We start from the raw sequence: 21,902 nt of genomic DNA, 5'->3' as shown, positions 1-21,902 counted from the left end.
TTCTCCACTCTCAATGTCCTCCATCCTAATTTAATGTTAAACCTTACAACTTACGGCTCTCCATTGCAAGGACTGTGATATTGTGAACAGCGTTTGTCTCTCGATCCAAAGATTTGGCGGTTGTAATAACTCCACTGTTGGCATCGATATTGAAGTATCTCTCCAAATCTGTGTTTCTGTCAATTGAATACCTAATATTTAAAAAAATAAAAAAGCACTTTAATATTTATGTCTGATTATAATTTGCTCTATTTATTTCGTTAATTGCACTTAAAATCACCAAATTCTGCTGACTCCATGACCTGTCACATTAACATAGAATATGCCTAGTTTAAAACTGCACCAGTGTTCTAGTTGATTCATCATCTGCTTGTCAGTAACCTCTGCTTTTCTGACCAACAGTACAAAATAAAAACAATCGTATAATTAGCAAAATTATCTTCAAACTAGATTTGAATATGCCATTATAAACTCCAAATAGTGGTTCCTAAAAAACATTTACAACATACTTAGTATCCCTGTTTATGATTAGAGGTCCCTTTAAAATGACATGTTTGTAGACGACTCACCCATTCACATAAACTGAGTAACATCTTGTGTCTTAGTAACTCCAGCCTGATTGTAACCTTTCTTCCTTTTGTTATCTCTTACTCAGGGACCACAGACATGTTTCAAAGCAGAACCCTGCATCGTGCAGAAAAGGGAGCCCTGGTATACTGTTGGTGGGAATGTAAAATGGTACAACCACTAGAGAAAACAATATGGAGGTTTCTTTAAAAAAAAAAAAAAAAGAACCCACTCCTGGCCATGTATATGGAGAAAACTGTAATTTGATAAGATACATATACCCGATATTCACTGCAGCACTATTTACAATAGCAAGACATGGAAGCAGCCTAAATGTCCATCAAAAGAGGAATGGATAAAGATGTGGTGCATACATTCAATAAAGTATTAATCAGCCATAGAAAAGGACAGAATAATGCCATCTGCAGCAACATGGACGAGCCTTTGAGATTGTCATACTGAGTGAAGTCAGATAGACAAATATTAAATGATATAGCTTATAATCTTAAAAAAGTACAAATGAACTTTTATAAAATAGAAGGCAGAGTCACAGATGTAGAAAACAAACTATGGTTACCGGGGGAAAAGCAGGGAGGAATAAATTGAGACCCTAGGATTGATATATACACAATACTATAAAATGGATAACTAAGAAGGACCTACTGTATAGCACAGGGAACTCTACTCAAAACTCTGTAATGGTCTACATGGGAAAAGGATCTAAAGAAAAAAAAGTGGATATATGTATAACTGAACCACTTTGCTATACACCTGAAACAACACTGTAAATATATAATCCAATATAAAATAAAAATCTTTTAAAATACCTCAAATTACATAAACATTTTGCTGTGTTAAAGCCTTTTCTCAAAATATCTGCTATCCAAACATTAGTGAAAAACTACTGCTCTACTTGTATTCTTATTCAATTATGCTATTTTTTGCTCCATATACAAACTTCACCCTTTCCTCATTAATGACTATCTTCAAATGCGCTCACAGTCTTTCTACTCAGGTGAAATAAGGACTGTCATTTAAAAAACAAATGAATGAACAAATAAACACACACCCAATTTCAGAAAGTATTGTTTCCTGAGTACTTTACTGGTGATTATTAAATAGAATCATATAGTACTACTCTGCTCTATAACAAGATGCAAGAAACATAAAAAGGAAAGACATCAAAAAATGTCACCAAAAAATTGACCACAAACCAGCAAACATTACTGTCTTTGTGCAGCAACAGGTATTTGGGGATTCAGAATATTAGAAAGCTATCTAAGGGATCTGTTTTGTTGATGGCATAGGAGACAAGATTATCAGCTAAGAGAGAAAGGAAAAGGTAGTTTGAGGAGGAGAGAGAATTCCTTTTTTTAGAAGAGACCAAAAATACATATACTAGGGAGAGTATCGGAGAAGGCAGTGGCACCCCACCCCAGTACTCTTGCCTGGATAATCCCAGGGACGGGAGAGCCTGATGGGCTGTCATCTATGGGGTCGCACAGAGATGGCCACGACTGAAGCAACTCAGCAGCAGCAGCAGCAGCAGGGAGAGTATAATGGAATAAGCTATACATTGTGGATTGCTCCTTTGAGACTTATGTCCATTAATTTAATGTGAAGACAGTCATGCTATTCGTCTGTCTTGCTTATTTGAAGATGTACGTAAAGGAGAGGGTTGGGTTTAGCCAGTTATTGACAATCAAAGGAGAAGAGGAGGGTAGATTCGGACATCTGCATAGGAGGAATGATAAAGACCCATGGTCGCTAAGCTTGTAAGAAGCAACTGAGGAAGTAAGAGAAGGCAGATTGACATGGTAGCATCACCAAGTGGGAGGACTTTCCCAGGATCCAGAATTGCTGCAGTGGGAGGTAGCAGATAAGAGAGTAGATGCTTGAATTAGATTTTCAACAGCAGCTCAGAGTTAACAAGACAAGGGTATGTTCATAAGCATCTATGACAAAACTGGGGCAAAGAAACAGATCATTAAAGTCAAAAAGACTAAGAAAATGACAGGCTAAATACTAATCATCATGCCAAAAGTGATGGTAGGGAAAGACAAAATAATCTGAGTACTAAAAGACTCAACAAATCAGTGTGATTACTGTATATCTGGTGGTGGATAGCAACAGGAAAGGTTTTGAGTCAAGTGTGGTGACACATTCTGCCAAGAGTTGAGAGTTTGGAAGGGAAAAGAAAACTAGTTTGAAAATGGTAATGGCAGTACAAAGGGTACTTACCGTCACCTCCAGGATCTGTGCTACATGAAACACGAGAGGAAAAATGCATTTTAACTAAATGTCCTTATACCCTCTATTTACCATCTATTTATTGCAGCTAAATGTCAAATCAAGACATTCTATTTAACCTGTCTGTCCTATCTGCTGATCTCAAGAACATTTTTCCTTGGGTTTGGATCCTTTTCTATCTATAAAGCTTTACTGGAATCAAAAACATGTGGTTTTCATTTTAAAAAACCAAATATCTTCCATTTGTGTCAATTTCTTTGTTGGCCTCCATTCTGTCAAAACTATTGTTCCCTTCTCTCTTCTTACTTTCTACCTCATCCAAGTTTCCCACAATTGACCACTGACAACTCCTTAAAACACATTCTCCTTTTGCCTTTATTCATATCATGTATTCTTTGGTTTTCTCCTACATTACTGCCTGCCCTTTTCAGGACCTCAGTTGCTTTACCCTCTCCTCCGTAATCTTTAATTACTTCCCCCCAAACCTTTCCCACAGATCCCCTTCTCTTTGAAAAAAACATTTTTCCTTCCATCTTCTATGGCCCTGTAGATTAATTCAGTTCTATAATTTTGATGACCCCTACATTTATATAAAAATCTCCTGGGCCAACCAGACTTACTTACTGAATTACTTGCTTAGTAGAAGCACACATAAATAAACAATGTGAACGGAAATGTGACATTCTCAGGCTGCTGTCCTGTCTCCTAAGGTCTCTCACGCCACCTCCTCCCTCCTTCTTTTCGTGGATGCTCAAGCTAAAAACATAGATTTGTTTCTCTCTCTTGTCCCCGCATCAATTTGTCAATATCTACTCTCAAGTGCAGTCATTCCAAGCTACCACATATGAGCTTAGATTCTGCATTATTCTACTTTTTATCAGCGCACTTCCATTCTTAGAACCTACTTTCCACACAAGAGCCATGCAAAAAAAAACAAGAACAGACATAAATTTTCTGTTACATAGAAAGGCCAGATCTTCTCTGAAATGTTGCATTAGTCAAACCAGTTTATGCCATTATTTCATATTATTAATATATTCTCTCTTTATATATACCTGGGAAGAGAAAGAGGAATTAACTTGAGAAGAGATGGAAGACTCGGGCAGGGACCAGGAGTAAACAAAGAACAGTTATTGTACTTCTTAATCACAAGGACTTGGGATCCCCAGCATTAAAGGGGTCCCTAGTTTCTACCAGCCCCTCTGGACATGCAAAAAGCAGGAATTTCTGCATAAGACATTAGTTAATGATAAAGTTACCTAAGGGGAAAAAAAATTCCTAAACCAGGAGAAATAAAGAAAATATAGCTTTTTTTAGAGTGAATGGTACAAACTGTCTCTGAATTAGTCTGGGAGGCCTGAGTGAGGCCAAGAGAGAAAAAAAACACTCCAAAGAAGTTCAGAGCCGCATGCTCTTTGTAGCTCCAGATCTACTGGTTTGGGGACAGAGAAATACAATTGCCAATTAGAGGCTGAACAGGAGAGGAAAGGACTGGTGTTTCTCTAATCATGACGCAAAGTTATCTTTAATGCAACTTCTGCTGCAGTTAGTGGTGATTGCACACTCACAATGATCCTTCTAGTTTCTATAAATTACAGCCTAAAATACTTGACCTCCTTCACTGTAGGTTGGAGCGACCAATTAAAGAGATCGCTTCCATATTTTTGCAGCACCAGCAGTTAAGGTTTCTGCTCTCTGTATTTATTATGCAGACGCCTCCGAATCTCAATATCCAGTCTCAATCCTTTTCCTGAGATTTCGTAAACTACCCCAAATACCGGCAACATCTTCTGTTAAAGGTCAGTATATCCAAAAGCAGATTCATCAGCCTTTCCCCCGACAGTCCCTCCCCTAAATATACTAAGAATTTAAAATATATACATTGTTTCCTAGTCCTCAAACAGCTATGTAAATGTAAGGTCATGTAACACACTTTCACTTGCATGCCTAATATTCACCTGCCCTTAATTCTTATTCATAGAAACCTGGTTATGTCAGAGGCAGGCATGTGTCCAGCTGAAAAACTACACTAGCGAGCCTCCCTGTAGATGCAGTATCCTTACATCTGTGGGCTTCCCATGGCTCAGACAGTAACCAATCTGCCAGCAATGCAAGAGATCCAGGTTCTATCCCTAGGTAGGGAAGATCCCCTAGAGAAGGGAATAGCTACCCACTCTGGTATTGTTGCCTGGAGAATTCCATGGACTCTTAGCAAATAAGATGCAAAAGAAAATTTACAGGTTGGGCATCATTCCAAAACTCCCTTAAGGATAGGAGACAACTGCTAATTCGCCTGGCATTTGATTTTGCCTCTTCCCCTCTATCTCACCTGGGATACGAACACACTAGAGAGCAATCCAAAAAGCATCTTGTAAATAGAAGGTGATGAGTGCCTGGTATAAGAAGCCAAGCCCTTGATGACATTATCCTGCCAATTTGTCGTTCTTTGATTGTCTGGTACCAGACTTCTCATTGATAAGTCATTAGTGTTAAGCTTTGTTCCTACCAGCCAAGCACAATTTCTAAGGCAAGCAGGTACCATTATTGCTGTAGTTAAGGACTGGACTTTAAAGTCTCATAGCTGATTGTTGATGGAGCCAAGATTTAGAAAGGTGTTTGTCTGTGCCATCTTTCCAGTATTCACCATATTGCCTACAGATGAGCTTTTAGTCTCTGCTACCTACATTTCTAGAATTCAGCTTTACATTATTTTTCCCCACTGCTCTATCTAAAATTCTAAGAGTCACACTGATGTATTAATGGAATAAATGACAATATAGCGTGTATCTCCATTTTGGTGCCTTTCATCGTGTTGGTCCTTTTTCACTCTGATCTTTCCTCCTTCTAATCATTGTACTCCTTCTATTCCTTGATGACAGTCCTCTGGCAGTAAAGCACCAAGCCATCCCCATTATTGGACTGGCCAAATGTTCACTCGGGTTTTTCTGTAAGATGTTACGGAAAACCCAAACAAACTTTTGGGCCAACCCAATACATCAGAAATCACACCTTTTAAAGGCTTGTGGTATTTATGACTCAGGGATTTCACTAAAAGCTCTCTGTGCTATTTATATATACCACCATGAACCACAGACTGGGCATTGAAAAGGTAATATTTATAGCCAGGACCCTGCCACAAACTTATTGTACCAAGTTGGACTTTTCATTCACCATTTGTATTCTTTATCTGCAAAATGAGAATATTTTACAAGACGACTTCTCACTTCCAGATTTAACACTGGAATTTTTTTCCAAGTTTTCGCTAAGATCTCTCCTCCTGCTAGATAACAAGTGGGCTGGGATTGTGTCTTCTTTATCTGAATATCCCAGTGTTCTGCACATCTGCAACAAAATCAATCCTAAAAAATGCCTGTAGTTATCGGTGCTGCTGTTCAATAAGCTATGGAGATCGATTAAAATGGTCCTCTCCACATTCACAAGCAGCACGCTTGTCACCCAGCTATTGATATGCACATTGATAGTCACAAAGGGAATATGCAGGTGAGCAGGCTGGATGAACACCAAGGCTTCAGTGCTACCTCCCAGGTGGAAAAGGTAACATAATAAATAAGCATCGACGAATCTGATCAATAGAAATAATGAATCATTTGAGTTGAAACCTTAATCTCTTAAGTAATTTACGTGTGCACACGCATGCCTGTGTGTGTGTGTTTAGCTGCCAGCAATGTACAGGTTTTGATACAGAACCTGCTAAAATCCTAGAACCACACTTTCTAACTGTGTAACTGGAGTCATGTTTATTTATAAACTGTGGAATGTTAATGCTTGCCTTCTAGGGCTTTAATGAGAAATAAATTACTTCAAGATAAGCTGTTGAGTTCAGTACTTAGTGACACCACTGTTTGCAGCCTCATCCCCATTTTCTAACAAAGGTAACTCAGTTTTCCTTTGGGAATTTCAACCTTCTCAATCTCACGCAACCTTGATGGGACTCACAATGAAGAGGCCCAGGACTTCCCGGGTAAGAGGACATGTGTCCTAAGGCAGGAGCCCCCATAAAAACTTTCTTAAACAGAGCCATGAGAGGGAAAAAAAGTGGCCCATGTTTCATCCTCTGTCACATTCATAAGAGACTGTCCGCACATTCTTGCTACTCATATTTATAGAGAAACCTTCCTCCTCTCTTTTCTAAAGACTGGCTGTTCAACTTTCCCTTTAATCCTGTGAGAAATTAACACGTAATTTAGATTAAAATAATATGTACAAATATAGGCATGTATACAAGCCACTAAAAATACACAGTGAATTATTCAAACACCCAACTTGTGCTCAGACTAGTCACACCACATACTGTAATATCTGATACTATCTTATCACCTTTCATTGGAGGGAATACCAAAAGAGCCTGCTGGTTAAGTATTATTATGATCCTTGAACATAAATACAACTCTAGTTCTGTATCTGGATTGTTAGAAATGCCAAAAATGATCCCCATTACTTTTTTCTTAAGTTGGGGTGTAGCTGCTTTACAATATTATGCTCGTCTGCTGTACAATGAAATGTATATGTGTATCCCCCTTCCTCTTGAACCCCCCTCCCACCCACTCATCATCCCACCCATCCAGGTCATCACAGAGGGCTGAGCTGAACTGAGCTGTACAGCAGCATCCCCCTAGCTATTTATTTTACATATAGTAAATCCAAGTCTCCCAATTCATGCCCCTGCCCTGTCATCCATTACTCCGTAATCACGCTTCTTTGCATCTGATCTTTGTAATATCATGTTTCAATTCATTGGCTATTTTAGGCAGAGGGATTTGGGGCTTGCTGAACTGCCTGTGCAGTAAGTGTGCTCATTTCATAACATAGCATTGGACTCTGAGGATATAGCTGCCTAAAACATGGACTTCCCAGGTGGGCCAGTGGTAAAGAATCCACCTGCCAATGCAAGGAGACACAGGTTCCATCCCTGGGTTGGGAAGATCCCCTGGAGAAGGGAATGGCAACCCACTCCAATTTTCTTGCCTGGAGAATCCTAGGGACAGAGGAGCCTGGTGGGTGATCCTAAAGACTCAGGAATAACTGAGCACACACACAAATGCATACCTCAAACACAAACAGACCTTACATAATATTTTTGGCTTGTCCAAATCCTGCCACTCGTCAAAGTCCAGCTTAGGCCATCAATCCTTCAAATGAGGTCTCATGTCCAGTGAACTTGGAGTGATTAGTATTTTTCTCACAATTTGCCCTGTGAGAGCTCTGGCACTTTCCCCACCATGTACTGTTTAACTTCTATGGAATCTTATTTCTTCAACCAGATTGTAAGTTCCTTGTGGTCAGAGGAAATGTTTTATTCATCTTTTTTTTCTGTATTTTTCCAGTGTCATGCACAAAGCAGGTTCTTAATCAATGTATGTGATTCATTGATCAGTCTGTGAATGCTGACATGAAGAATTAATAGTCCTCTAGACACTACACTGCTCTTACAGTTTTTCCCATCTTACTGATGAGAAACACAGAAGCAAAGCTTTTACTATTCCGAAAATGATCAGAATCAGCAGAACACAAATCAGTCTTTCCAAGTTCAGTAGATAAAGCCTGATATTTGGTACTTGGGGGCAAAATTTACAAGAAATGGTAAGACACCACATTAAAAAAAAAAAGTCAGAAACATTCTGGCCCTCAATTACCCACTTTTGTTTTCAAAATTTCTCTTTTTTTCCTAAGTAATCTCAATCACCTAATTTCCAGTTCTGGCTTCTAGTTTTCATATCAGGAAAGAGAAACAAAGTATGCACGCAATGGTGGGCCGGGTAGCCCTCTGGATGGTGTGCAAGCTGTAACAGACATTTATCAATTCACAAAGCTGTTGTACTCTAGTAAATCACTGGGCTCTGGGTTCATTTAGTTTCTCACCCTGTTGTTAATATACTTATAAACAGTTAGAATGGTAAGGTTTCAGTAGTAACATAGATGCCCTGATATTCTTTTAAGGAAAGGGCAGATGTGCAGAGCTTTAAGTTGCTACATTAGTGGAGTAGGTTAAAAAAAAAAAAAATGCTGGGTAAGGCATGGATCATATGGGAAGAAGAACTCCATTTACCTTGCTGGAGGCAAGTGAATGCATTTCTTTTTAGAATTCTAATTTCTTGCCCCATATATCAGAAAATATTCCAAACACAAACAGCATATGCTAGATTTCAGTATCACGTTACAAAGAATGTCAATGAATTCAAACACTAATTATCCACTTTCCCATACTCTTTTACAATTCAAATATTATCTGGCCTAATGTTAAACAATTATGAGGAAACAAATCCTGCTTTTCCATTCCTCCGAGAACTACAATATCCCTAAAGGTACAGGAGCACAAAGTTCATAATTGTAAGAGTCTTCAGCTTCCATCTCAACCTGGAGATTCACTTTTCCTAGTATCTCAGCAGACTGTGGAATCTACTCATCCACTGACATCTGCAGAAGGGCTTATATTTTGATAGTTACTTGAGTGCCCAATGCAAATACATGTTTATGTCCATTAAACAACTATGCAATATTTACTACAATATCTTGGAAAATATATGAATACAACACAACCTTCAGTAGATTGCCAATATAGTTCCTTGTAAAATATGTCTCCCTTCACTGACCTTGAAATAAAAATGGCATGAAAACAATAAACTATAATAATAGTAATGTACAGGGATAATACTTCCTAATATTTCAGTAATGATTGACAGTTTAAAAGCATCAGTTACTTTCCCTTTCTCCCTTAATGTTCAGAATATTTGGGGTAGGGCAAGGAGTGAAAGTGCTGCTTTTCCTTTTTATTGGGTTATATGGAAATATCCCCTAAAGGCACTCAGCAAACAGCAGAAGAAAACCAATTTTCTAGAGAATATTATTTCTAGAAGTTCCCCTCAACTCACTGAACTACACAATGAGGAGACTGGCCTCTTAAAGACTATCATAAATGGACCAGGAAAGAGAAATATGTGAGAGAGAAGTCCAGAAGCAAATAAGCTATGAGTGATTGTGCTGACCTTATTTAAAAAAAAAAAAAAAAAGAGTAAGGCAAAGCAATGTTGCAAGAATATGAGCATAAATCTAAGTCAAATTATTTTTCAAAAAGCAAAAGATATATTCACAGGCACACACAAAATAACATTTAATTCAACTTTGAACAAAATGCTTATTTGTGAGATTTAGAGATTAGAAAAGGATGTAAGAAGCACTGACCTGAACTTTCAGGATCACCTTTATTAGTTTTAAGAAACTAAAAATGAGGTAAAAATACAGTGCTGGCGAGCTGATGGAGGACACAGAAGTCTTTACCACCAAATTCAGCAGAGTTCACCCTTTGGCCTTTTCTTTCTTTGTGTCCCAGGGAACAGACATGGAACTCATTTCATCTCTAACTCAAGTCACTACCCACTTGGTCCTACTCTCCCTTTTCCTTCCCCAAATTATTATATAATACTGCATTTTTTCAAATAAAATATTATTAAGAGTGAAATATTTACTCTGAAAGGCTCTAACAGAATGATACACAAGGAAATGGATAAAGAAAAAATTATAAAATACCAGTAAACCAAAATTTTCTTAAATCCTCTCACTAGCTTAAGTAGTGAATTATCATGTATATTACTGTGTCTATTTTTCCAATCCTCAATTTCATGAAAGTCTTCTCTCTTTCTCCTCATTAAATTAAGTGATTTAAGCAGAAGTCAGGCTCTCCTGAGCACCTCATCTATGACTACAATTGTACTGTGATTGTTTGTTCATAGGGGAAGAAGACAAGTATGCCACTAGCGTTGTGATGCTATAACAAAACCCAAATTCACGTTTGTGCACATTAATAGGACTTAGCAGATGAAGCCAAACTTATGTCAGGGAACTTTCTGACAATACAGGCTGGGCTTTTACAGGGAAGAAAAGGCTTATTCCATCTGAGTGCATCTGGAACTCATAGATATTCTAGTGTACAGAAGGTTATATTCTTAGAAATGGTTTATGATCACTGTGTTAAAAATAATACAGCTACAAAGCCTGAATTTGTTATATAGACAGAGAAGAAATGAGTATGACTTCACTTTTGAAATAAGTTATTTTATACAATTCTTTATTAGACTATGATATTCATGTCAAACAAAAGAGAAGGAAAAGAGAGCACTAATTACATATAATGTCTCTCTATATGTGCTGATTATTATTTGTATATTAATGATAAATTGATATTTAATATCATTAAATGTGTGTAATAATTTACTTATATAAATAATAAGCCTAAACCTATTATTTTAGGGAGACAGAGGACTATGAGCTCTTAACTAAAAATCAGTCTAATGTGTAGATGTTTTTCATGACACTCTGCAGTCAATATCCAGACTTAGTTCGTAAGTTAGCTCAAGAGCACTTAGCATTATTAAATATCAGTTACACCAGAAGTTCAATCGATGGTTAGCTGAACATATCTTAATATAAAACCTTCACTAATTTTTGTCAACTGTGAAAGTATAAGTCGCTCAGTTGTGTCTGCCTCTTTGGGGCCCCATGGACTATACAGTCCATAGAATTTTCCAGGCCAGAATATTGGAGTGGGTAGCCTTTCCCTTCTCCAGGGGATTTTCCCAACCCAGGGACTAAACCCAGGTCTCCCGCATTGCAGGTGGATTTTTTACCAGCTGAGCCACAGTGGAAGCCCAAGAATACCAGAGTGGGGAGCCTATCCCTTCTCCAGGGGATCTTCCTGACCCAAGAATTGAACCGGGGTCTCTGGCATTGCAGGTGGATTCTTTACCAGCTGAGCTACCAAGGAAGCCCCCTTTATAGATTTTATAATCAAAATCCAAATCATGAAATAAAAATGTGTTATGAACCCAAATTAAGACATGAAATACAATCTAATTTCTAGTATATTCTATATAATCACTTAGATATTAAATATTTACTTGAAAAAACATACTTTATCATACATATACATGTGAACACATGCATATACAAAAAATATGTATGTAGCTCTTAAGATTATAAGACTATAGGTAAAAAGTGTGAACTGTAATGCTGTGGTATTTTGGAATGCTTACATATCATTATTCTGTTAGTCCCACAGAGTTGGTTATAACAATGTTTCTACTCTCTATACAGGCCTATTGAAAGAACATTTTAAAATAGTCCTTGTATATACCTAAGGTATTATTTTATTTTTAACAAGTAGACTAGACTAACAAACACATACTATCCATACAGACCAATATAAAAAAGGATCTGTTAAGAAATTAATCCCCAATTTACATGGTTTATAAAATGAGTTTTCTAACATAAACATTTATCCTGCAATGAGGACATGTATCACTTTCTCTTTGATCACAGTTGTGCTAAAAAAGTGCTCAGGATAATGGGCTGAACAGGAATATCAGCTCTGTGTGTGGATGACAACGGTGCCTAAAGATACAGTATTGCAGGACTTCCCTGGTGGTCCAGAGGCTGACTCCATGCTCCCACAGCAGGAGGCTCAAGTTCGATCCCTGGTCAGAGAACTAGATCCCACATGCTGCAACTAAAAGATCCCGCACACTGCAACTGAAGATCCCACATACTGCAACTAAGGCCCGCCAGAGGCAAACAAATAAATATTAAAAAAAAAAAAAAAAGATACAACATTGCCACACAATAATGGCCTTGGATAATCAGGTGACATATTTTGGAATTAGTAAAATGTTGAGGGGTTCTGATCCTGTTTCACTTCTGCCATGATGGCTCAATACATATTATAACTGGTTTCTATTTGCTATAACCCCAAAGCTTCCCCAGCGGCTCAGTGGTAAAGAATCTGCCTCCAATGCAGGAGCCACAGGGAATGTGGCTTCAATCCCCGGGCTGGGAAGATGCCCTGAAGGAGGGCCTGGCAACCTGCTCCACTGTTCTTGCCTGGAGAATCCTACGGACAGAGTAGCCTGGCTGGCTATAGTCCATAGGATCACTAAGAGTGAACCAGATACAATAGAAAGCAGCTGAGCACTCACAATCCCAAAGCATCATAATGTAGAGACATACGTGAGTTGTCAACAAGAGCACACTGTTACAGAAATATTGAAAAGGACAGCAATGAGCTCTTACCTCACTGGGCTGTTGGAAGAATCTGGGTCATGAGCTGCTACGGTGCCAATAATATTCCCAACTTGGGTGGCTTCCGACACCTCCATGGGGTAAAGGGGTGCGGAAAACACAGGGGGTTCATCCACATCTTCAACGATTATCTTCACGGTTGTCGTGTCGCTGAAGGGCCCCAAGCTCAGAAAGCGGGGGTCGGCATCTTTGTTTGCAGCTTCTATCCGTAGTGTGTAACTTGTTTTGGCTTCAAAATCCAAGTCCTGTAAAGAAAGTTGTTAGGAAAATTAAATTGCCCATTAAATACTCAGAAAAGCAGAGCCTTTTCACGTATGCATGTCAATAAGCACAGTACAGACTCTACCGAGAAAATGTACCATCAGTATTCAAAAACAATAAATAATAATGCCAATCAGAGTCTTTGTGGCTTTCTGGCTCAGAGACAATGGTAAGTGCTTTTGAGCTAACTTAATCCACTCTGTGTAGTACACTGCATAAGTAAATGCAGGTCTTTAGAATATTACTGGAACAATAACTGATACGATACAAAAATCTTTTCCAGCAGGGACCTCCAAGTAGTATTCATCAACCATGTAATTTCACTGCATATCCAGGAGTGCATTTAAAAAGGGGGGAAAAGATAACTTTCAGTCGAATTTCTCATTTACAAGGTCATTTTCATTGATTTAGAGGACTCCTTTACAATCCTAAGACTTCCCAGGTGGCGCTCGTGGTAAAGATCCCGCCTTCAATGAAGGAGATATAAGAGATGTGGGTTCAATCCCTGGGTCGGGAAGATCCTCTGGAGGAGGGCATGGTGGGAACCACTCCAGGATTCTTGCCTGGAGAATCCCATGGACAGAGGAGCCTGTACGGTCCACAGGGTCACAAAGAGTCGGACAAGACTGAGGCGACTTAGCACACACACTTACCGTCCTAAACTTTCAAGTGTTCCGAATGCAGCAGAAGCAGAAGCGGCATACTGTAGTTATACAGCCAGAAAACATAGCTGATTCTTATTTTTTTTACTTTTTATTTTGTACTCGGGTACACCAATTAACAATGTTGTGATAGTTTCAGTTGAAAGGACTCAGCCATATGTGTACCTGTATCCATTCTCCCCTAAACTCCTCTCCCATCCAGGCTGCAAAGTAACAGTACAGTTCCATGTGCTATACAGTTGGTCCCTATTGGTGATCCATTTTAAATATAGAAGTGTGTACACAGCTGATTCTTCTTGATGAAGCACCCATTGTTTCTTCCTTCAATATTCCACCATCACTATACACAGTCTCTATTTATATTAAATGGTTGACAGTTATAATCTCTCTTCTACAATGTTTCAACAGGATTAACATGCTAACATTTTTCTCAAATACAGTGACCCAAGTCAAACCATATGGTAGCTTTAAAAATGTTTTAAGGGCAGTTAAGTGTACTTGTAAAGCACCATCTGTGAAAAAAAAAAAGAATCATATGCCCGACATGTGGAAGCTGTCTGTGATAATAGTGGGCTTCTCTTTCTTCAAGAGGTATAGAGAGCTCCTGCTTGTTGGGACTTTCGATCTATCTCGCCACTGAAACACTGTCCCAAAATAACTGTTACATTTAATGCTATAAGAGCAAAAATTTTAGAAAGAAACCAACAGAAATCGCAGCACATATATAAAATAATGTACTATAAAGCAACTATACCCCAATTGAGAAAAAAACCCACAAACCTTAAAAAAAAAACAATATATTTGTCATTTTACATGTTATTTAATTTTAAAAAGCAGTGAGAAAAATTAGCTAAATGTATTGCTGTGGAACTATAGTCTAAATTCATAGTCATGTGTATGGGCATATGTGTGCATACACTTATAGGTATATATACATTCCAATTCATTCCAGAAGGATATGAGGCTAATTAAAGTGATGGCAATATATAACTATAAAATGTATATACACTTAATAACACACTCTATGTATATGTGTATATGTGTATATAAAAATTTATATACCACTTACATAAAATATATTAACATATATATATATACCTTAAACCAATACAAAAAATAGGTTTATAATATCTAGGCCAGAGAGCATTTATTGAATTATCTGCTTAACATCTGTCTCATCTAGTAGACTGTAAATTCCAGACTGTTTTCTTCATCACTAGCATACTTAGTGCCTATTCAGAATTTGATACATTGAAAAGCGTCGATAAATTCTTAATGAATTAGAAAAAGATAGAATCCAGATATCCAGACCTCAAGAGCCTTGAAAATGAACTGAATCTTTGCTCCAAGGAATCCAAAAGGTTGAAGTAAGAGATGGGGGAAGAAACAGCCAGGTATATTGTTTTTCTTGACCAGAAAAACTTCAAATGCTGGGACCTCCTCGGTGGCTCAGTGGTGAAGAATCTGCCTGCCCATGCAGGAAGAACAGGTTTGAGCTCTGATCTGGGAAGATCCCACATGCTATGGAGCACCGAAACCATTTTTTGAGGCTACCATTTTTTTGGTCTACTCTCCAAAAATATTTCTAGCCCAATGGTTGTCAGCCAAAGGTGAGAATCAGAACCACTCAGAGAACTTCCTAATACATTCCTGGCGCCTTCCAAGATTTTGAGTCGGCAGATCCAGGATGAGTCACAAACATATATATTTTTAAAAGGTTCTTCAGGTCATTGTGATGTAAATACTCTTCTAAGAAACTTGATGGTTCGGTGGTGGTTTAATCGTGTCCAACTCTGCCGGAAGCCAGTGTGAGGAATCCCGCCCATGACAAGGTCATGAGGAAGGAAGCTGACATACGCAAGGTGTGATCAGACTTCAGGGCCCCCCCCTGGAATTTCCTGAGCATGCACCCCAACAAAAAACCAAAAATCTGCCGGCTTTTGTACTCTGCTTTTCCACTTTTCTGATATTCTCTGGAAAAAAGTCAACTCAGGGCTTTAGTCTTCTGCATTTAAAAGGGATGTTTCAGTTAACCCCCTCTGATTGCTCTGTAGCTTGCCTAACAGGTTCCCCGGATCTCTTACAGCTTGTGAATTGCTTGCAGCCCCCAACCGCGAGAGGCATAAAGCTTAAAAGCGTCTCAAAGATACAGAGCATTTTCTAAAGAGCTAAAAATCAGATTGGTGACGAGTTTTCACTGTTGACTCAATGATTGCCACCAGGCCTCCATATTCTTTATCTTTTAGGCACCTGGGAGGATGTTAATCAATGTAAACGGGATGTGGAAAAAGATATATAGTAGTTTTGATGTTAGCCACACTAGACTTTTGAGTTAATTACTTTTCTTTTGTTATACATCACTGTACTCCTTTCACTTGTTATAAACTGCTGTATCTTTGCTATGTAAGAATGTAACTTTATTTAGTGCTTTCTGAGAATGGCACCAGACTTTGGGAAGATCAACACAAATAAGTCTTCTAGTTAACAAACCCTTATCAGAAAAAAGGCTGTAAAATGTTAATTGGCCCTTGTTAGCCAGAAGATGATGTAAATCACCTAAGACTTGTGTATACAATTAGGTATGCGGAGAAAAAAAGCCTGGTTTTGATAAGAGTCTGGACTGCAAACGCTGCATAACTTTGTGTTACCCATTGATCCCCATGTTTTATTAAAAGTATAAAAAGCCTTCTGAACAATAAAGGACTGGACCAGTTTCTCGGACTAGTCTCTCGGCCTAGTTTCTTGGGAATCTGGCTCCCCCCGTCTCTCTCTCTCTCTCTCTCCTTTTCTCCCTTTCCCTCCCTCTGCTCTTTAATTTCAGGCTGAATTCCCGTCTGGGGCGAGGAGGCTCGCCAAGGCTACTTACTTGCCCTGGCTGTTAAGACTGCGCGAAAGGGAGCCTAAGGCGAGGCACCCTTAGATATTCAAGCGAGCGCCGGTGGCCCAACGTAGATGGTGCAAATTCCTTGTCTGGAATTTTATTGGTCTTCCGCATAATTCAAGTTATTCAGCCCTCTTTCTCCACTTAATCTTCCTACTACACTATTGTTTCTTAATCTAATCTTATATCAATCAATAAATAAGTTTTCCTCGCCAAAGCCGTCCACCCTTCGAATTCCCTGGATCCACCGGGGCTGGACCCCGGCACAACTCTTGCAAACCCATGGACTGTAGCCCGCCAGGTTCCTCTGTCCATGGGATTTTCCAGGCAAGAATACTGTGAAATGGGTTGCATTTCCTTCTCCAGGGGAGCTTCCTGACCCAGGAATCGAACCCGGGTCTCCTGCGTTGCAGGCAGATTCTTGACCAACTTATCTATGACGGAAGCCCAAGAAACTTGACTGCCTCATTAAAATTTTCTTGGGCCCATACATGCAATCCAATATTTAATTTGGGTTCTGCTAAAAATAAAACAAATCATTCTTATTTACCTAAATACATTTACTTAAGACACTCTCAACATACACATAGCTTAGATATGAACCTCTTCAATTTGTTCTTACATTACTTACAAAACTGGTAAGTTATGAGAAAAATCTTATTTTTATATATTCTGTGACTATGTAAGATAAGACGAGGTTAAAAAAAAAAAATAGAAAGAAAAAAGCCTGTTTACCATCTGCTTTTCAATCACTTCAAAACCACAACTTTTAAGATATTCATGCAGGTTTACCAAAAGAGACAGCAAGTCTTTCTGTATTCAAGTAAAAGTTTGACTGACTTATGAAAGAATAATTTAACATTTACTGCACAAATGAATGCAATTATTTTATGGCAACTTTTTTTTTTAATGTGTCTAAAAGGCAACAAGATGCAGTAAAGACATCTGGATGCTGCCAAGCCATAAAGAAACACAGGATCACGCATGAAGATTGGCTGCCTAAAAGCTATTATGAAAATAGAACCATAAAAGAATTCTTATGAGAGCCCATGAATCAAGATTCCAGACAGAAGGAATTGCCACAAAGAATGATTTTCAGAGCAAATCACAATAAGCCAGTTTTCAAAGAGGGGTGTGGTGTGGTGATAGATGGCAAATTGAAGAAATGACTTTTGCAGTAAAATGTTAATTCCTGCTTTCTCCTTCTGATTGATTTGTACAGAAGCAATATATCCCATAACTATTCGACTTTGCCAATAGAGGTCCATCTAGTCAAAGCTACGGTTTTTCCAGTAGTCACATATGGATGTGTGAGTTGGACTATACAGAAAGCTGAGTGCCAAAGAATTGACGCTTCTGAACTGTGTTGTTGGAGACGACTCTTGGACTGCAAGATCAAACCAGTCAATCCTAAAGGAAATCAGTCCTGAATATTCTTTAGAAGGACTGATACTGAAGCTGAAATTCCAATTCTTCAGTCACCTGATGCGAAGAACTGACTCATTTGAAAAGACTCTGATGCTGGCAAAGACTGAAGGCAGGAGAAGGGGACGACAGAGGATGAGATGGTTGGATGGCATCACAGACTCGATGGACAGGACTTTGAGTAAGCTCCAGGAGTTGGTGATGGGCAGAGAAGCAGAAGCTTGGCATGCTGCAGTCCATGAGGTCACAAAGAATTGACACGACTAAGCAACTGAACTGATTAAACTTCATGAGCAAAGCTATACTTGGGGAATGAAAATTAAAATAATAACCAGGGAAAGAAGAAGAAGAAAAGGAAGGAGATAAAGGTACTGTTTAAACACAGTCTATTCAATATTTGAAACTACATACCACTGGAGACTAGATATATTTGGAAATTTGACCAAAACACTGTTCAAGCTGCAGCCTAAAGGAGCAAGAAATATGAAGGATTCCTGAGAATCTGAACTCAAAATTCCATCACTTAGACCCAAATTAGCAATGCCGTACAAAAGTTGCTTTACCTGTCAAGTGTCATCTATCTCAGAGACACTGAAAGAGAAAGCTGCTTGTTGGCCATGCTACTGCTAAGTCACTTCAGTCGTGTCCGACTCTGTGCGATCCCATAGACGGCAAGCCACCAGGCTCCCCCATCTCTGGGATTCTCCAGGCAAGAACACTGAGTGGGCTGCCATTGAAACAGCATTATGTAAATTTATTGCCATCAAAAGATGATGAACTTTGGGATGAAAAAGCAAGCATAATAAGTAAGACAGTGGTCAGCAACCTTTTCCTGTAAAGACCAGACAGTAAATAATTAGACTTTGCAGGCACTAAGGTTCTCTGCCACATGAAAATGAACTAGCTTGGCTGTGTGCCAGTAACACTTCATTTACAGGCACTGAAATCTGAATTCTATGCAACTTTCACGTTTCGCACAACATTCCTTTTTCTTTTGATTCTTTTTTTCCAATCATTTAAAAACATAAAACTATCCTTACCTCTTGAGTTGTCTAGAACCAAGCAGGCAGCTGTTTGCCAATCACTGGTCTAAGAAGCCCCAGATAATAAGCTTCTCTCTCCAGACTAGAGGTTCACACCTCTTCCTCCCACCCTTTTTACTGCAAGTAAAATGAATTATTCACTATATACAGCGCACTTGGTACGTTTCCAGTGTGTATCATCTGCTGTTCCCTCCTTCTCATGGAACTCTGTCTGCCATTTCTCTTATGGGAATCTTTTGGAGATTGTGTGTGTGTGTCTGTCTGTGTGTGTCTATGTGTACTATAGCCTGTAGCCCTCCAGGCTCCTCTGCCCATGGAATTTTCCAAGCAAGAGCACTAGATGGCTGGATGGAGTGGGGTGCCATTTCCTACTCCACGGGATCTTCCCAACCCAAGGATCAAACTTGTATATCCTGTGTCTCGTGTATTGGCAGGTTGATTCTTTAACCACTAGCGCCACCTGGGAAATCCATCTTCTTTATGAGTGATTCCATAATAAGACTCATAATAAGACTTCCTTATATTGAGAGAGAGGTACCTTCAAACAGAAAGTTTTAGGCACATCTTTAAAGTACATTTTAAAAGATGCAAGGTTGATACTATTGAAACTAAGTAAAAGCTGCTACTATTGAAACTAGCAAAAAGCTCCAGTGAAAGACCAAGATTATATGTGTACTTAGGGGCAGACACCAGAGAAGGAAATGGCAACCCACTCCAGTACTCTTGCCTGGAAAATCCCGTGGACGGAGGAGCCTGGAAGGCTACAGTCCATGGGGTTGCTGAGGGTTGGACAGGACTGAGCGACTTCAGTTTCATGCATTGGAGAAGAAGTGGCAACCCACTCCAGTGTTCTTGCCTGGAGAACCCCAGGGACGGAGGAGCCTGGTGGGCTGCCGTCTATGAGGTCACACAGAGTCGGACACGACTGAAGTGACTTAGAAGCAGCAGCAGGGGCAAACACACTATGTAAATTCTAAGCCATGTCTGCCCACCACCCATTCCCTTTCTGCTAGAACAAACAGGCATTCTCCAAACTCGAAGAGCAATAAGCACCCTCTGTTGGATGATATCCTCACATCTTGGTAGCTGCCTACCTCGCCAAGTAAGTAGGGTTGCTATAAATTATTCATAAATGTAAAGCATCTAGAACAGTGATGGGCACAGAGCTATCACTGCATAAGCATTTGCTGTTACTACTGTACTATTATTAGTGCCATTATTTCCTGCTAGATTACGAGCCAATCAAATGGAAAGTAAAGACTACGTCTTTTTCTTCTGTTTTTCCCCAGGACACCTAGGCCTATGTCTTTGGCAAAATTAGTTTATAATATTCATCTTCTGAATTAAAAATCATTAACTATCATAAACAGTGGAGTCTTATCAGTTTCTCCCTGCCACTGTTAGCTTCCTTCACAGTAAAACCTTAGTTAAAACAGCATTTTGAATTCATTTAATAAAATCTCTGCACTGAGTTTTTTTTTCTTCTTTTTATAGCTTGGTTTCTGGTCTACAGCCAAACATGCTCTCATGAAACTCAGTGGCCTTCTTTTAGGGCTTGTACTTTTGGTCAATCCTGTTGTTGATGTTTCAGGAACTGATCCAAGTTACATCCTTCTGGAAATTCTTCAATCTGTTCCTGTAGCCATCACATGGTACCACCAGGGCTGTTCTGTGTGTTATTGTACACATGTATTCCTGTCTATATATTTAGAGTCTTATGTTTAATACAGATTTTGTACAGAAGCACAGAGACCGTTCATCATCCTTAAAAGCATTTCTATCTCTGGCACTTTCAGCTGTCCTTTGGATCAAAGCATTAGACTCTGTTGCTTTCAATATCCTCCCTACTTCTTGATCAAATCAATATAAATCATTTTTACTAAGTAAATGGGCTTCAATGAGACTGTACCAATGGAAAAAGAACCCACAAGTATAACCTGCCCTTGATGATTATCTGACTGTAAATTAATCTACTACTCAGGAACTTAGCTTGGAAAAGCTTTCTCAGCAATTTTGTACATTTAATTTTGTACATTTAAACAGTTTACGAATTCTAAAGTTTTTCCCTTTTCCATAAGCAAAACATGTCATTATTATGCACAACTACACTGCAGCCTTCCTTTCTCCCTTCCCTGAATTGTGCCCTCAGGTTGACCAAATGCAGACAAGACGTTTCCTTACTCCTGACCTCCCTTTTCTTAGAACAAACCTTCAGCAGGAGTCTTGCTCCAAGTTATAAAACTACCTGCTATAATAAAAACACAAGTAAATGTACATTTCCTTTGTGTAAAACAAATACAGTGTGATCTACACTCACCCCATTCCACACACACATACTCCAGCCCTTAAAAATTCTTCAAGTCTTTGTAATCTTTTTCTTCCCTAACTACATATTCTTGAAGTCTGCCTTACATGTTTAACTTTGTCCAGTGATATTTATGCTTTGACAGTTGCAAGTGACTGTTACCACTACACACAGCTTTTGTCTTAAAATGTCTGTGAACTACAAAACCTATATCCAGATTTGTGCACTAAGTTATTTTATAGAGAAGGCATCAAGGGAAAGGTGTGTTCCAAACTATTATATATAATAATAAATATATTTAACTAATAATTAACAAATAATTATATTTAACTTATATGCAGAGTACATCATGTGAAATACTGGGCTGGATGAAGCACATGTTGGAATCAAGATTTCTGGGAGAAATATCAACAACCTCA

General features: G+C 38.8%; 1 protein-coding gene across 1 annotated transcript in view; it reads right to left on the bottom strand.

Annotated features, from left to right (window-relative positions):
• The window catches only part of CDH7 (cadherin 7), a 128,412-nt gene that overhangs the window by 22,497 nt on the left and 84,013 nt on the right, over positions 1–21,902 (bottom strand). Inside the window, exons 6-7 of the mRNA XM_040264335.1 lie at positions 12,898–13,151; positions 55–191 (exon numbers count right to left, since the gene is read on the bottom strand). Coding sequence (XP_040120269.1) covers positions 55–191; positions 12,898–13,151 — 391 coding nt within the window. The remainder of the gene's footprint in view (positions 1–54; positions 192–12,897; positions 13,152–21,902) is intronic.

The sequence above is a fragment of the Oryx dammah genome, unplaced genomic scaffold (genome assembly GCF_014754425.2).
Source record: "Oryx dammah isolate SB20612 unplaced genomic scaffold, SCBI_Odam_1.1 HiC_scaffold_22, whole genome shotgun sequence".
Taxonomy (NCBI): domain Eukaryota; kingdom Metazoa; phylum Chordata; class Mammalia; order Artiodactyla; family Bovidae; genus Oryx; species Oryx dammah.
Note: the sequence above shows the minus strand (reverse complement) of the source record. Positions and strands in the feature narration are given on the sequence as shown.